Raw genomic sequence first — 18,478 nt, forward strand, 5'->3', positions numbered from 1 at the left:
AAATGACCTCAAATCTGAAGGAGCTCCTCCGTTTCCCCTGGGAGTGGCAGAGTTCTTTCTCCAGAGCTAATGCCTTAGCTCTGCATCAAGAACAAAGGGGATGGGGTTGATTGACGAGTGGTACCATGACCCCTGCTTCTCGTAATCAATCAATAGTATCTACAGAACATTTCTTCTGAGCAGAGCAATGTACTGAGTGTGCAGAATGGAATTAGTAGACATGATCCCTGCCCTCAAAGAGATTAAACATAGGGAACAGTCAGTAGAATGAATTACAGATAAGGGAAAACAACAGAGTTTAAAGATATGTACAAAACTGCTAAAATAATAATAATAATAATGTAATTTATTAAGTGCTTACTATGTGCAAAGCACTGTTCTAAGTGCTGGGGAGGTTACAAGGTGATCAGGTTGTCCCTCGTGGGGCTCACAGTCTTCATCCCCATTTTTCAGATGAGGTAACTGAGGCACAGAGTAGTTAAGTGACTTTCCCAAAGTCACACAGCTGACAATTGGCGGAGCCGGGGTTTGAATCCATGACCTCTGACTCTTTTATACACTTTCCACCAAGCCGCACTGCTTCTCCAAAGCAGGAAGGGCAGTGGTGCAAGGCACCAAGTACTCATTCCTTAAACACTGCACAGTTAAGAAGCCCGTTTTCTCAGGTTGGCTCTGTAGCCATGGCAACAGCCTGCTCCTGGAGATCTAGGGCCCAAAACAAATTCGACTTTGCATGTAACATACTCTTATCAAGACCCTTTTTAGCCTGTTGGGTATTTGGCAATTTGGGTAGACTGTAAGCTCTTGGTGGGCACCGATCATTTCTACCAACTCTGCTGCATTGTACTTTCTCAAGCACTTAGTATGGCATTCTAAGCTGTATCCACTATTCCTAGCACAGGCCTGGGAGTCAGAAGGATGTGGGTTCTAATCCTACTTTCACCATGTGAATGCTATGTGACCTTGGACATGTCATTTAACTTCTCTATGACTCAGTTATCTCATCCGTAAAATGGGGATTAAGACTGTGAGCCTCACGCGGAATAGGGACTGTGCCCAACCTGATTTGCTTGTACCCACCCCAGTGCTTAGAACAGTGCCTCACACATAGTGTTTAACAAATACCACTTATCATTAGTGTTGTTCTGCACATTTTCAGCACTCAATAAATGCCACTGATTGATTGATTAATAGTTTCTGACCCAGTAGACTATAAACTCCTTGAGGGCATGAACTGACAACTCTATTGCATTTACAAGAGTCTAAGAGAGGTTTTTTTTTAATGGCATGTGTTAAGCACTTTCTATGTGCCAGGCACTGTACTAAATTCTAGGATAGATATAAGCTAATCATGTTGGACGCATTCCCTGTCCCATATGGAGCTCACAGTCTTAATTCCCGTTTTACAAATGAGGTAACTGAAGCACAGAGAAATGAAGTAACTTGCCCAAGGTCACACAGTAGGAAAGAGGTGGAGCTCAAATTAGAACCCAAGTCCTTCTGACTTCTAGGGATGTGCTCTATCTACTAGTCCCCGCTCCTTCTCACATTGTAATCTCTGCACACTATAATCACTCAACAAATATTGATAAAGATGATAACGATGAACAATGAAGTAAGGCCAACATTTTCTTCCCACTTCATACTCACTGCACTTTGGGGATTTCCATATTCAATTCCTAATGTTGTCATGGCCTTCGTGATCGCCAAAATAGATTGCAGTGTATTGCTGTAAACAACTGCTTTGTACTCCATGCATTCTTGCTCTGTGTAGCCATTCTTATGGATAATCCTGTCATTTAATCAGAGAAAAGATTTTATGACTTTTATACACTTTAAAGAAGGAGTTTTATTCAATCAATCGGTGTTATTTACTGATTTACTGGTATTTACTTTATGTGCAGAACCCTGTCCTAAACTTGGAGTTTTCTTTCAAAAAAATCATTGGTATCAGAACTTACCAGGGGTATCAATTCAAATGGGGATAATACCATCTCTGACCCAATTCATAATTTTTTTAAATTATTTGTTTTAAAACACTTTTGTTTGTGAACTTCCCAGTCTTATCTGAGGGGGATGCTGAAAAGACTATACACCCTTGTGGTAGACGTCTGTATAAACAACCCATTTGAAAGTAGGAAATAATGGAAATTTGCACTGAAATCTTCTGCCAATGACTTGGTGATTCTAAAAAAAGGCATGGATAGTGAAGCATTTACAGTAATGGGTAGTACAATACCTACAGGAAATAAGTGCAATAGATTATTCCTTATCCCAACAGTCAAGATATTTTGGAAAGTATATGTGTACGTGTGCTTCCAATTTTAAATGTTATGTGTTTGTCTTTGGTCTTGACAAAAACATTCACTTGGGTTCTGTTGTTAAGTCCTTTGTTTTTGTTTAATATGTGGGCATGTGGATGCATTGGTCTTATAATTATAGCACACTCAGGGAGAGAATTAACCATTTTTTGGTTAAACTTTCTCCAGTTGACTCTAGGAACGAGTTATGCAATGAGATATTTTTGTACCCAGACAAATTTCACAAACCTTATTTTAATGGATGAAGGAGGATTGTGGGAGATGGAGGGGTGTTTTTTTTTTTGTTTTTTTGGTGAAGGAGAGATAATATTCATGGCAGGAGCAATGTTTGTAGCCTTACCCATCCTCAACCTACTGAGTACTTAATTATATATCTTTAAACTCTGTTCCTTTGCCTTACCTGTAATTTACTTTAGAGTCTATTTTCCTTGCTAGATTGTTAGATCCTTGAGTTTGGGGATCATGCTTATTAACTCTGTTATACCAGCCCAAGCATTTAATAGCTGCATTTAGTGGTATTGAGAAGCAGCATGATGTAATGGATACAGCACTTCTGGAAGTCAGAAGGTCATGGGTTCTAATTCTGGCTCCTCCACTTGTCTGCTGTGTGAGCTTGGGCAAGTCACTTCACTTCTATAGGCCTCAGTTACCTCATCTGTAAAATGGGGATTGAGACTATGAGCCCCATGTGGGACAGGGACTGTGTCCTACCCGATTTGCTTGTATCCATTCCAGTGCTTAGTTCAGTGTCTGGCACATGGTAAGTGCTTAACAAATACTATTATTATTATTATTATTTAGTACATTGCTCTGTATAAAATAAGTGCTCAATAAAGACCAATGATTGATGGATTACTTCTGGGCTCCACTCCATCAGAAGTCAATTAACAGCATACAGAGAACTAAATTGTAACTGTTTACTGCTAAAATTCAGTTTTCTGTGGAACACTAGTGAACTTCTGTTCATTAATGGGCTGTGTTCATTAATGGACAGTGTTCAAAAATGGACTGTGTCTAATCTGGTTATCTTATATCTGCCTCAGTGTTTAGTATAGTACGTGGGATGCAATAGTGCTCAGCAAATGCCACAATCATTCCTACTGTTTTGACTCACTCTCAGTGCAAGACTTATGAGAATGCAAATACCCAGTATTTTGAACCAAGCACTGAACAGTTATTATGAATGGTTTTCCTTTTACTACATACATACAGCTTTGTAACTGCTAGTATTTTTTTTTATTTTCAACCACAAATCTTCTTAACTTTACCCTCTTTCTCCCACGAGCTTTTGATTTTACCAACCATGATTTAATCCATTGTTTTATCTGCTCTAAGTTCATTGTGGGTAGGGCATGTGTGTACCAACTCAGTTTTATTGTACTCTCCCAAGTGTTTAGTGCAGTGTTCTGCACACAGTAAGCACTTAATAAATATGATTGATCGATTATCCACTGCAGGTGTTTTGGGTAACTCAAGGTAGTGGTGGAAGGGAAAACTGGGAGAAGATTGTCTAATGTCTAAATGTCCAGTTTGTAAGGAAATTGAGCAAAATGGAATAATTGAAGTGTACCTACTTCATTTGCTTCACAATGGTGCTTTTCCCAGATTCTCCAGCTCCTGAAAAAAGAACAGTTGTTATCAGTGGTGCTACTTAAAGACCAAGGGATAGTAGAGGAAATTGCTTAGCACAATGCTCAGCACACAGCAAGTGCCTAAGAAATATCCAGAAGGTATTTACTAAAACAGGTAAAATGAAACCATCAAAGAATCAGCCCCTGACAAGATGAGGGACTGGGGGACATTGATATGAATCAATAATTTATAATATATGATTTAATGATATGTACGTAAGTACTGTGTATTCATTACTCATTCATGTAATCTCTTGTGTATTCTATATGTCTTAGGCTCTGCTGTTTCATCAGTTGATGTCTTTACATCTACCTAATTAGTAAACTCCTCAAAGGCAAACAGAATGAGCACTTCCTCTGTGCAGAACACCTAACTAAGCACTGGGGAAAGTACAATAGAGTTAGTAGACATGATGCTTCTCTGGAAGGATCTTGAATTCTAGCAAGGTCTTTTTATTTCTTCTCTGTGGTTTCATGCTTTGAGTACTGTGTTCAATCAGTTGGAGCATTCAATAAATGCTGTTAATGAAATTGAAAAAGATAATGATAACAATGATGGTGAATATAATAATGATGGGGATAAGAAGGATGATGATGATGATGATGAAAGAAGAATAAACCTGGGTTTCACTAAGCATGACTTTTTTTAATGTTTCATTTTGCATTAGAAATTAATTATATAATATAAAAAGACATTCTGGGAAGTATAAGTCATTTCTACCTGCATTTTTCTAACTCCTCAATAAAAATAATGGAAGATAACTGTGCATAACATTACATAGTATCTTTATCATGGTTGATATAAGGATCAGAATTCCAGGCCATGTTAAAAATGCTGATTTCCCTCATCTGGAAAAATAAAACACTGCATTTGTGAGATCATAGCTGATTTTCTGAGAGTTCAGCTATATTTAGAAAACCCTTGTTTTTCTTGTTTATTTATTGCAACTGTGAGAAATGCTTGAGCTCTGCACTGGGACCAGGTTTTCTTTGGGAATATGTCTACTCTATTCCTTTAAAATCAAAGTGTAAAGTGTAAGTGTAAGATCAAAGTATCAAAGTGTAGGATATTCAGTCCTCATTCTTGAATATCTAATGGATGATAGTCACCGGAAATCTGACTCTGAAGACCAGTAGAATGAAATGTTCATCCAAGGACTTTAGTCTTCATTGGCATTTTGAAGTGTACTACCTATCCTGTTGGTGTTTAATAAATAATCGTTGACATAAATTTTGTTAAAGATAAATTACATTAATACTTATGGCATTTATTAAGTATTTGCTATGTATTAAGTGGTGAGGTAGATATAGATAATCAGATTGGACGCAGTCTCTTTCTAAATGGAACTGACAGTCTGAGAGGGAGGAAGAACAGGCATATTGTCCCATTTCCCGGATGAGGAACTTGAGGCACAGGAAATTAAATGACTTATTCAAGATCACATAGCAAGCCAGTGCTACCTCACCTCCCTTCTTTCCTTCTACAGCCCAGCCCACACCCTCCGCTCCTCTGCCGCTAGCCTCCTCATTGTGCCCCATTCTTGCCTGTCCCGCCGTCGACCCCGGCCCACGTCCTCCCTCTGGCCTGGAATGCCCTCCCTCTGCACATCCGCCAAGCTAGCTTTCTTCCTCCCTTCAAAGCCCTACTGAGAGCTCACCTCCTCCAGGATGCCTTCCCAGATTGAGCCCCCATTCCTCTCTCCCTCCCCCCACCCTACCTCCTTCCCCTCCCAACAGCACCTGTATATATGCTTGTACAGATTTATTACTCTATTTTATTTGTACATATTTACTATTCTATTTATTTTATTTTGTTAATATGTTTTGTTTTGTTTTGTTGTCTGTCTCCCCTTTCTAGACTGTGAGCCCGCTGTTGGGTAGGGACCATCTGTATATGTTGCCAACTTGTACTTGCGAAGCGCTTAGTACAGTGGTCTGCACACAGTAAGCACTCAATAAATACGATTGAATGAATGAATGAATGATTAGAATCTGGATCTCCTGTCTCCCAAGCCTATAAGCTTTCCTCCAGTTCATAGTCCTTTTTTTCAGATTGAAATGAATTCTGATCTGAGAGATGGGAAAGGGGAATAGATCATGTCAAATCTAATCTGTAACGTGTTGAAATACAGCTCAAATCAATTGGCAGAGATCCCTTTTCTTGTAAATATAGAGTTCCAACTTTACCTTCAGTCCCGGGTAAAGATACAGATCCTGTCATGTTTTCAGGTCAGTATGCTTCCTCATCAGCCATATGGAAATGACTTCCACTTCAAGCAGTTAAGGTTTGGATCATCACTAGAGCTAATTTGCCAGAGAAATAGTAATGTTCTCTGTCTCCCACTTCTAAACTGTGAGCCCACTGTTGGGTAGGGACCGTCGCTATATGTTGCCAACTTGTACTTCCCAAGCGCTTAGTACAGTGCTCTGCACACAGTAAGCGCTCAATAAATACGATTGATTGATTGATTGATTGATAGTGTGGGTTAGTGGAATGAGCACGTCTAGGAGTCAGAGGATTTGTTTGTGGGACTTTGTGTAAGTCATTTAACTTCCATGTACTTCAGTTACCACATCTGTAAAATGGGGATTAAGATAGCCCCGCGTGGGACATGGACTGTGTCGAACCTGAATAGCTTGTATCTAACCCAGTGCTTAGTACAGTGCGTGGCACAGAGTAAGAAGTTACAGTGCCTGGCACAGAGTAAGAAGTTAACAAATACCATTAAAAAAATAGGTCCTTTCCATCCTTTCTAGCCTGTAACATCCCATCCCTGTTAGTTTCCTAGCTCCTGATCCCTTCATAGCTTCCCTCTACTTTAACTCTATTTTTGAAACATATATTTTTGGGCCCCCAATGTTGTGGAAGTCACTGCTCACCCATTGCTGCTGCCATGCCTTGGCTGCTTCTTATCCAATGGTTTTTACCCTCTAGGCCATAAAATTGGGGGGCAGAGTATGGAGTTAGACTGAGGGGTAAATTTCGAGGTTAAAGTTTTTAATTATATATGAGGAAAGGGAATTGTATAGATCTGAGTCCCATTACAGATTGTCATTTGTATTAGGCTAATAATTATAATAGTAATTGTGGAATTTGTTAAGTGTTTACTATGTGCCAAGGACTGTACCAAGTGCTGAGGTGAATACAAGTAATTTGGGTTGGACACAGTCCCTTTCCCAGATGGGACTCATAGTCTCAGTCCCCATTTTACAGATGAGGGAACTGAGACCCAGAGAAGTGAAGTGACTTCCCCAACGTCACAAAGCCAACAAGTGGCGGAGCTGGGATTAGAACTCAGATCCTTCTGGCTCCCAGGCCTGTGCTTTCATGTCCTGGGGTGAAAGTAACTGGAACTCACCATTCATTTAAACAGTAAGCTCCAGGTAGGAAGGGAATGTTCTACCAACTCTATCATGTTGTACTCTCCCACGCATTTTTTAGTTCAGTGCCCCACACATGGTAAGGCCTCAATAAATACGATTGACTGATTGATTGATTCCCTTGCAAATTGCATTCTAGAGTAGTTTCAAGAGCTGGGTCGATCTGGACATAAGAATCTTTTTTACTTCTCTCAATTAGCTATGTGAAATTTGCTGAGCTGAGAATGGCAACTTTCAGCATGATATGGGACAGAGTAGAGATGAGGAAAAAATCTGAGAAAAGGCCCCAAGAGTTAAGCTCATATTTCATGGTTATTTCATGGAGAGATTTCCTTTGCTGAGCTCTGGTAAAAAGGATAGCTCTCTGCACAGAGTGTATTTCCGACTGAAAATGGGAACCATGTACCCCTCTAGGTTGTGCTATTTGTTACAAGATTTTAACACATTTCTGAAGGGAATTCTCTCCAGCTATGGAAACAGTGAGATTGCTCTGTCCACACACCAACCTCTCTCCTCACCACTACAGAGAGGAGAATCAGATTCAGAGCATTCCAAACAAGATAGTAAGAGTTAGTTGCCTTGGTCACCAATGATGACACTTTTTATTAAGAGCACAGCTTCCTCAAATGATACATATTCTTAAAATGTTCCTTATTATCTTGTGATTTTGGAGAAAACATGAAAAAAGAAGTCTTCTCTTAACCAAATCTGAAATGCTTGCTGTGCTAGCTCACTGGGGCATCGAATCAATGAATAAACTGTGTTTCCTGAATTCCTTCTGTCTCATATGAGGTTCACAGTCGAAGAACAGATATTTATTAATCCCCATTTTATAGATGAGGAAACTAAGGCCCAGAAAAGTTAAATGCTTGCCCGAGGTCACAGCAGGGAAGTGGCAGAGCCAAGCTTAGACCCCAAGTTAATAAATCAATCAGTGATATTTATTGAGCACTTACACTGTACTAAGCTTGGAAGAGTACAATAAAACAATATAACAGAGTTGGTAAACACACTCCCTACCTACAAAGAGCTTACAGTCTAGTAGTCCACTGACTCTGAGGCCTGTGTCAATTACCCCGAGTCTAGTGGTTCGCACTGCAGGGCAGCTAGCCAAAATGTTCTCTAGGGTTGATATGGAGCAGCTGAGAAGCAGTGTGTCCTAGTGGAAAGAACAAAGGCCTGGAAATCAGAGGACCTGGGTTCTAATCCCAGCTCTGTTACTTGTCTGCTTTGTGACCTTAGGCAAGTCACTTAGCTTCTCTGTGTGTCAGTTATCTCATCTGTAAAATGGGGATTAAGGCTGTGAGCCCTATTTGGAACATGAAATGTGTCCAGCCTGATTACCTTGTATCTACTCAGGACTTAGCACATTGCCTGTCATGTAATGAGCAGTTAACAAACACCATTAAAAAAAAATCAGAGTTTCATGTTAAAAGAATGAGCACAATTTTTCAGTGAATAATTATGTTGAATGTCCAAAAAGATTGATGTTAGAATTTCTAATCTCATGTAATTAGTATAAAAAACTATGACACATGCTCAATATATGTTTAAATATGGATACTCAGAGAAGCAGCGTGGCTCAGTGGAAAGAGCCCAGGCTTTGGAGTCGGAGGTCATGGGTTTGAATCCCTGCTCTGCCAATTGTCAGCTGTGTGACTTTGGGCAAGTCACTTCACTTCTCTGGGCCTCAGTTCCCTCATCTGGAAAATAGGGGTTGTGAGCCCCCTGTGGGACAACCTGATCACCTTGTAACCTCCCCAGCGCTTAGAACAGTGCTTTGCACATAGTAAGCACTTAATAAATGCCACTATAATTATTATTAAGTACCTTTTACTTTGCCAATTGTGCTTCACATTTTGGCCGAGTGCTAAAGAACAGACTACAAATAAACTCTGGATGCATTTTTTTGTAAATACAATAATGTTTAAATGGAGCTGATTCATTTAAGCAAATGAATCACAACAAACAGCAACTACATGCAAAGCAGTTTTCTAAACTCCCCTGGGTCTATAGTGGGAAATACTGTGCCTGCCAGTTGGAAAACAAAGATATGATAAACATGCAAAGCCACTTGATGGCATCTGCTTTCCTTTGGGGATAATTACAATTTTGTAAATAATTAGTGTTGCAAATGGAACTTGCAGACTTCTAAGTTTCAAACAGCTAATTACGTTTGGGGAAGTTTTGTTATTCTCAAAGTCTCCATGCCTTTTACACAGTACAGTAGGTGCTTCTGTGATCGCAGCTCAGTGGAAAGAGCCCGGGCTTTGCAGTCAGAGGTCATGGGTTCAAATACTGGCTCCGGCAACTGTCAGCTGTGTGACTTTGGGCAAGTCACTTAACTTCTCTGTGCTTCAGTTACCCATCTGTAAAATGGGGATTAAAACTGTGAGCCCCCCTTGGGACAACCTGATCACCTCGTAACCTCCCCAGCACTTAGAACAGTGCTTTGCACATAGTAAGTGCTTAACAAATACCATCATCATTATTATTATTAACATGGCTTTTGTGTTCTTGAAGTTTACACCCACCAACTCTATTGCATTGTACTTTCCCGAGGGTTTAGTACGAAGTGCTTTGCATACAGTAAGCACTCCAATAAATGTCATTAATTGATTGACTGATTGACTGAAGAACCTCTCTTTAAGCTTTATGGCTTGACTATCCCCACTTCCTTAATATGCTGTATTCATCTGTGCCCATTAATGGATTGGAGTCTATCCTGATAGGCATGCATTCTTGGGACAATGTTTTCCAATTTTCTGTAGATTGTAAGCTTGTGGGTAAGGAATGTGTTGAGCAACCCTGGTGTGTTGTACTCTCCCAAATGCTTAGGATGGTGCTCTGTGCACAGTAAGGGCTCACTAAATAAATAAGGGTAGCAGCAATGCCTAGTGGATAGACCCCAGGCCTGAAAGTCAGAAGGAACTGGGTTCTAGCCCTGATTCCACCACTGGCCTGCTGTGTGACCTTGGGCAAGTCACTTAACTTCTCTGTGCTTCAGTTATCTGTAAAATGAGGATTAAGACTGTGGAGCCCCATGTGGGACATGGACTGTGTCCAAACTGATTAGTTTGTATCTACCCTAGAGCTTAGAACTGTGCCTGCCATATAATAAGCACTTAACAAATACCATAAAAAAAGGCCATAGATGGATTCAATAGCCCCAACCATAAAATTGCAGAAGAACTGTCCAACTCCATCTAGGTTTTATTCCAAGGGGAAGATTTATTCATTCATTTTGTTCAATCATATTTATTGAGTGCTTACTGTGTGCAGATCACTGTACTAAGAGCTTGGGAGAATACAATACAACAACAAATAGACACATACCCTGACCACAGTGAGTTTACAGTCTAGAGGATGAGCTTATATAGAAGACAGATGAGGGATATGATGACCAGGAATCTGGAATTAAAATGAATCAAATCAAAGAAGAATCTAACTTATGGAATGAGATGGAGGGATATCCAGGCATTTAGTGGTTTTTTTCTTGCATTGTGGTCATCAGCCAGGAATATTAGAATTAGCACTTAATATAGTGCTCTGCACACAGTAAGTGCTCAATAAATACAATTGAATGAATGAATATTGTCCCATTAATTAATGCAACTTCTTAATGTTACAAGGAATGTGGTCTCTACTGATAATATTAAGAAAAAAATGTAATGTAATTTCAAAATATTAAAATTGACCCAAGCTTCTAACAAGTAATTTAAGTCAAATTTCCTAGTAGGCAATATCATCATCATGCCATTACCTTCATAATAATAATAATAATAATGGCATTTATTAAGCACTTACTATGTGCAAAGCACTTTTCTAAGTGCAGGGGAGGTTACAAGGTGATCAGGTTGTCCCACAGGGAGCTCACAGTCTTAATCCCCATTTTACATATGAGGTAACTGAGGCCCAGAAAAGTTAAGTGACTTGCCCAAAGTCACACAGCTGACAATTGGCAGAGCTGGGATTTGAACCCACGACCTCTGACTCCAAGGCCCGTGCTCTTTCCACTGAGCCAAGCTGCATCATCACTGTCAACCCATTACTTAGAAAGGGGCATTGTTTTACAAAGAGTAATAGCAAGTTCATAATTTTTTTTTTAAATATGATTTCCAACATGACAGAAGGTAGTCTCTCAGGTCGATGGCCTTCCCTCTAAATGAATCCTCCACTTCAGGAAGGGAAACAATTCCCCTTTCTCCTGAAGGACAGGGAAATAAAAGCCAGTTAAACTTGCCATTGTGCATTTTCTTTCCCTTTAGATCATGAGGTGTTTGAGGATACAGTCCAAGGTTCTGCCTTCATTGTACTTCCCAAGTGCTTAGTACAGTGATCTGCACACAGGAAGTGCTCAATAAATACTATTGAATGAATGAATGAATGAATGAATGAATGAAGCCCACAGAGCTTCATTTGAATTGAGAAAGTTTTAGTCATTGATAGTACCAGGTTTCTGGTACAGTACCTTGCAACTGTTCCCACAATATGTAGCACAGATTGACTGAAAATAAATGGAAGCAGTTTCAACAAGATAGGAATTAATTCTTGAGTTCACCTGCCTTAACCTTAGTTACATTGAAGGCTTCAAACAAAATTGTTTACCCAATTCAAATCTTTCTCATTTTTGAACGAATTATTCTTAGAGAGGAGCTAAGGTGTTTTAAATTTAAAGACACATATTTGAGCATACTAACCTGTCTAGGATGCATGATTGTTCTTTGTGATAAAATCTTTAGCCCTCTGTAGTTATTCTGTCTTTGATTTAAAAGGAAGCAATGTTTTCATGTGGTGAGATAACCCTTTTTAAACTGAAGGACATCGCAGAGGCTGTGACTATACTGAACCTCTTTCAGTTTGAGTTTTTTATGTGTGACTTTAAGGCTATGAGAAGACAGCACTTTTAAAAATTCCTTCTGATTATTTATAAATATGAACAGATTTTTTCAATTATATTTTTGGATGGAAAGTTCTTATAAATTTGTTATAAGAATTATTTTTATTGAAGAACAAATCCTATTTTCTGAAGGGAGTATTTCTATAACAAATGGTGTTGTAAGGTCATAAGAGAAGCTGGCTCAGTCACTAGTTAACAAACTCTTGGAAAATCCCCTACATTCCTGAGATTATTGACTTGAACACAATTCTATGGCCTTTGACAGATTCAATTTCTAGATATAAAAAGCTATTCCTTTGAATTTATAAAGTAGGGAAATTCTGATGGGAAGGAAACTCTTAATGTTTCCACATCTCTGTTTTTAAGTAGGATTCATGTGCCCGGTTTAACCACTGAGTGAAATCAGTTTCATTGAGAGGTTGTTAACTGACCTCTTTATCCCATCAGTGCCAGTCCTAAAGGCCAAGATTGGGATAGAAATCAAGATAGGTCTAAAATAAAACAAGAGTCGAACAGTTTTTTAAAATATCAAAATAAAACCCATTACATTAGCAAGAGGAGGAATAGCACAAATTTACGCCAGGTATAAAAAGCTATCTCTTCAGCTGCTTCAGTCAGTACCCTTGCATTAACTCCTCTAGTTGAGTCCTGTTCCTCAAGGGTGAATTAAATGACCAGGGATGTTGCTAGTTCTATTTGGATATTGTGACTTTGCATATATCTATGGACTAAAGCCTGTGGCCTGTAATTACAGAGCAAAGCTAAAGAGTACTTCCTCTGACATGTTGAATAAATCAAGTAATTTAGAAGATTTGCAAAGGACATTGATTTTTGACTATCTTCTCTATTACTATTTTATTGAAGTATTATGGCCGAGTGGAAAGCACATAGGCCTAGGAGTCAGAAGACCTGGGTTCTTTCTAATCCTGGTTCCACCTCTTGCCTCCTGTGTGATCTTGGCCATCTTAACTTCTCTGTGTTTCAGTTTTTTCATTTATAAAATTGAGATTAAATTCTACTCCCTCTTAGTTGGACTGTGTGGCCCAAGTGGGACAAGGCCTCTGTCCAACCTGATTGTTTTGCATCTACCCCAGTGTTTAGTATAGTGCTTGGCACATAGTAAGCGCTTAGCAAATTATCATTATTATTATTACTAATTTGACTTTAATTTGGAAATTTTTCATGTAAACTATTAGAGCAAAATCTATTGGCCCAATGAACCTTCAATACGTATGTGCTCCAGACATTAAGAAAGTAGTGATGCTAGATTTCTGAAACATTAAAATAAGAAAGCCACAGAACTGTCCACTTATGGGTTCAAGCATGGCAGAGTGACTAGAGGGCATGTGTTCTGTGTGTGCTTTGGAACTTAGATTGCTCCATAAAGTTGTTTCAGTCAATCTGCAGGTGTTTAGCTTATTGTAGGTTCTGGACAGAGAACATGTCTTCAAAATCTGTTGTATTAAACCCTCCCATGCACTTAGTACTGTGTGAGCCAGAAGGCTTATAACTGGGTACATTGAACCACTTGATGGCTGAGTCTGTATCTGGTAAAAACAAACAAAAAACACAAACCACATTTGGAAACCCAAATAAAAGTAACTACTGTGTTTCTTGGTAGCAATTCCTATTTTTTGTCTTGTTTTGATCAAATGAAAGACTCCCTTTTTTCTAGGTGATTTTTCTGTGTTGCCTGTATGTGTAGGCCTGGGCTGCTGTGTGAGTGGATATGTATTTCCCTCCTAATTGGCAGTGAGTCTAGCCAACTGAAAGCTTGGATCAGGTCCCCTCACCCTGACTTTGAGACAGACCACATGGGTTATCTTGTGGGGTGTGTGGGAGGATAAGGGGGCACTGACCTCTGTCTTTCAGCCAGATGTCGTAAATTGTGGCTTCTAAGGAAACGAAGCTATTTCTCTAACTTCACTAACATCTAGTATTGAGGAATAAAAACAGACTGATGCCATAAGGTTGAATGTGGAAACTGTGGCCATAGAGAACTGGAAGCCTTTAGAAAGGATATGTTTTGTAGGAGAGCATCATGGCCTAGTGGAATGAGCACTGGTTCAGGAACTGAAGAACCTGAGTTAGAATCCCAGCTCTGCCACTCTCCTGCTATGTGACCTTGGGTAAACCACTTAACTTCTCTAAGCCTCAGTTTCCTTATTTATCAAATGGGTGTTAAATACTTCTTCTCCCTTGGACTATGTTTCCCAAGTGGGACATGGATTCTGTCCCTCCTCATTATCTTGTATGTACTCCAGTTCTTAGAATAGTGCTTGGTATGTAGTTAGTACTTAACTAATGTACAGTTATGAATTTGCAAAAGCACTGTACCCTGTTCATGTAATAGGGAGAAACGAACTTCCCAAATTAAATGTAGAGTGGACTGTCTTATGAAAACCTCAGCAATCCATCAATCAAATGTATTATTGAACACTCTTACTCTGCAGAACATTGTACTAAGAGCTTAGAAGAGTACAATATAACAGAGTTCGTAGACATGATTCTTCCCTCAAGGTACTTTCAATCTAGTGGGGAAGACAGTCTTTAATTAAAAAGAGGGGAAGCAGTAGAGTATAATGATATGTAAAAGGAGAATAGGGTAGAGAGATGAGAGATTAATCAGGGAAGACTTCTTTTTTTTAAAGTGGTATTTGTTAAGCACTTTCTCTGTTCCAGGCACTGTACTAAGTGCTGGGGTAGATACAAGCTCATCAGGTTGGACATAGTCCATGTCCCACTTGGGGCTCACAGTCTTAATTCCCATTTTACAGATGAGGTAAGTGAGGCACAGAGAAGTGAAGTGACTTCCCCAAGATCACACAGCAGACATGTGGCAAAGATGAAATTAGAACCCAGGTTTTTCTGACTCCTAAACCTGTGTTTTATCCACTAGGCCATGCTCCTTCCCATCTTCTTGGAGGAGATAGGAATTTAGTAGGGCTTTGATGATGGGAAGAGTGGTGGTCTGTCAGATATGAAAAGTGAGGGAGTTTCATGTAGGAGTTCCAGGGAAGCAAATAAGTATAGAGAAGCAGTATGGATTAGTGGAAAGAGCATGGGCTTGGGAGCCAGAGGTCATGGGTTCTAATTCTGACTCTGCTGCTTATCAGCTGTGTGATTTTGGGCAAGTCACTTAACTTCTCTGTGCCTCAGTTACCTCATCTGTAAAATGGGGATTAAGACTGTGAGCCCCATGTGGGACAACTTGATTACCTTGTATCTACCCCAGCACTTGGAACAGTGTTTTGCACATAGTTAAGCACTTAACAAATACCATTATTATTATTATTATATGAACATTAGGGCTTTGGTGGGGTGAGTGCCTAAGTGTTTAAAGTAAGAACTCAACTGCATATGTGATGCAGTAGAAAGAGGAAGAGGGTGGGGATCCCTCCAGCAGTCAATAGTATTTATTCAGCACCTATTGTATGCAGAGAAGAGAAGTTAAATGACTTGCCCAAGATCACACAGCAGATAGGTGGCAGAGCCAGAATTAGAAGCCAGGTCCTTCGAATCCCAGGCCTGTGCTTTATCCACTAGTCCATATGTTTCTTATCCTCTTAGTATGTTTAATTCCTCAAATAGTCAGTTTCTTAGATTCACTGCATACTATTTTGACTGTTGTGGGAAAGAAAGGAATCGTGGGATTCTGTAAAACAAATTTTGAGGCAAAAGAGAGAAGCAGGGACCATGAATATCTTGTTTCAGAGGGAATTCAAATGAAGTTCCAGGGTTATGTTTATCTTCAATATCAAAACACAGGGTTTTCCTCAATCCATGACTTTCCTTTTATCTATTTTGTTCATAAGATTCTTGCTTCTTAAAGAACTAAATCCCTGATATTAGCAATTCCTACTTAGGCTGAGTCCCATGTGGGAAAGGGATGGTGTCCATTCTGATTAATTTGTATCTTCCCCAGTGCTTAGAATAGTGCTTGATACATAGTAAGCACATAAATACCATCAAAATATCAGATTTCTTTGATTTCTGTGTTCTTTATTGTCCTGTTGACATTTTCCTATTGAGAAAAATTGGGGTTGAGATTTTGCCTTGCTACTTGATTAAAAGTGTGTGCAATACCTAAAATAATGACTTTGTTAACCAGCTCATAAAAAAACTTTCAGCTTGAAAGCCATTGATTCTGAAACTTCTAAGAAGCAGACTATGCTAGAAGTATGTGTTTATAGGATTCCTTTCTTCCATATATATTTGTGTTCTGAATTGAGCACGGGAAGTAGTCTCTATATCTTGTGACTGCCTCATCACAGCTCTCAGATGGTTCATTTGTGATTCCTCAGATATAATGAGAAAAGCATAAGATACTCAGGTTATCAAATAAGGGACAAAAGTTTTGTTTCAGCATTGGCCTAACAGAGATTCATCAGGGAATGGAATCTCTATTATTTCTAAGAGCTTAACATTAGAATCTATATCTAAAAAGCACAAAATATTAAAGAAAAAATGCCCCATTTTCCTTGGTATTGCATTGTTTATCATCTTAAAGCATTTCCTTTTAAGAAAAAAAATCACATACATTAAAATGAATCCCAGCACTTTTCAGCACAGCAATGAAAGGCATCCATGAAGGCATTTTTTCCTCTATGCATCTCCATGACATTTCAGCAGAAACCAATATCTTTAAATGTTTCTTATAAATAATAGGACTATGTCAATGTAGCCTTTTTAAGAGCAGTTATTTAATCTTATTAAATGGTTAGAATGAAGTACAAAAAGTAGGACATTATTTGGAATGTATACTTAAAGTGTTATATGTGTCCAAAATTAATTCTGGAAAATCTGTCCTTAAAATACAAAGTGCTCAGTATTGAAGCAGAGTGACCCTGTGGAAAGAGCGAAGACCTGGGAGTCAGAGGACCTGGGTCCAATCCCAGCTCTGCCACTTGCCTTCTGTGTGACCTTGGACAAGTCACTTAACTTTTCTGTACCTCAGTTTCCTCATCAGTAAAATGAGGTTTTAATACCCACTTTCCCTCCTAACTAGAATGTGACCCCCAAGTGGGACTGACTGGGAATGTGTCCAACCTGATTAACGTATATTTAGTCCAGTCCTAGGCACATAATAAGAACTTAACAAATACCACAATTATTACTACTGCATTTTAAGGGCTCATAATCTTATTTCCATCTTCCTGAATCACGATTATTCTTGATCCACTGACAGTTGTATCTCCTGGTTTCAAGATTTTGCACAAAAAATAAATTGTTGGGTGTACATTAAAAAGAAACAGAACAGCAACTGGTTATTCTATTACTACTTTTCTAGTATTCTAGACCTTTTAAGTCAAGGTAGGATCAGTCTGAATTGACACAAATAAGCACTCCAAAAAGTCACCTTTCTGTAGCAACCACAGCAACTTAGCTCTCTCTTCACACACCAATTTCAACTGTTCAGGTAAAGCTCGGTCAAGGCAACTTGAAAAGAAAAGACTCATATTCAACCTCTCCTGACCATCATTTATTTTAAAGTACAAATAGAAATGAGTAAGACTGGGCATAGCAGTGCCATCTGGGAGAATTATTTAAATATTACCTAACAACAGCAGCTTCACCGTCCTGGCATCCCGCTCTGCGTCTTCCTGAAGTTTCTTTTCAAGTTCTCTTGACCGCTTGGCAGACTCCTTACTCTCCACACTTACTCTGCTCCCCATGTTCTACTTCTTGGGAATGACAAACTGGAGCCCAGCTGTAGTCCAAGCACCCAGTGTCAGACAAACACAATTCTGAAGTCCAGAATACCCCCTCTGCTCACCTGTCCAAAGGTGCTGTTTTGACTAAAGAGTTATTTTATGATCTGCTATGAGTGCACAGGGATAAAATATCCAAATCTGAATGGGGTTTACAGTATCACATCCTTAGGATATCAGACTAAATTACTTCAGGCAGATATCTCATTAAAACACAAACTGGTATAAAGGCAGTACATAAGGGGAGGGGGAATATTATCCAGTTTTGAAAATATTTTTGAAGACCTCTTTAGATGAAATCCATATTTCTGACAGGATGCATTTCAATATCATTGACAAACAAAATGTTGAGTATGTGTTTTTTGTTCCCATATATATTTTCCCCATATGCTTGCTTTGATTGCCCTCCAGGCCTTCGTACAGTGTCTCATTCCAGTAGGATTGACATTTTTACTTTTAATTAAATATTAATTAAAAGCAGTGTGGGCTGGGTGGTAGGACCTGGGTTCTAATCCCTCTCTGCCACCTGTCTGC

The 18,478-nt window shown here is 39.1% G+C and overlaps 1 protein-coding gene across 1 annotated transcript in view; it reads right to left on the reverse strand.

Annotated features, from left to right (window-relative positions):
* GNAT3 (G protein subunit alpha transducin 3) overlaps positions 1–17,908 on the reverse strand; it is a 30,639-nt gene extending 12,731 nt beyond the window's left edge. The window contains exons 1-3 of the mRNA XM_038741360.1: positions 17,791–17,908; positions 3,896–3,938; positions 1,651–1,792 (exon numbers count right to left, since the gene is read on the reverse strand). Of these exons, the coding sequence (XP_038597288.1) occupies positions 1,651–1,792; positions 3,896–3,938; positions 17,791–17,908 (303 nt within the window). The remainder of the gene's footprint in view (positions 1–1,650; positions 1,793–3,895; positions 3,939–17,790) is intronic.
* Between the last annotated feature and the right edge of the window lie 570 nt (positions 17,909–18,478).

This window comes from Tachyglossus aculeatus, assembly GCF_015852505.1.
Source record: "Tachyglossus aculeatus isolate mTacAcu1 chromosome 12 unlocalized genomic scaffold, mTacAcu1.pri SUPER_6_unloc_1, whole genome shotgun sequence".
Lineage (NCBI taxonomy): Eukaryota > Metazoa > Chordata > Mammalia > Monotremata > Tachyglossidae > Tachyglossus > Tachyglossus aculeatus.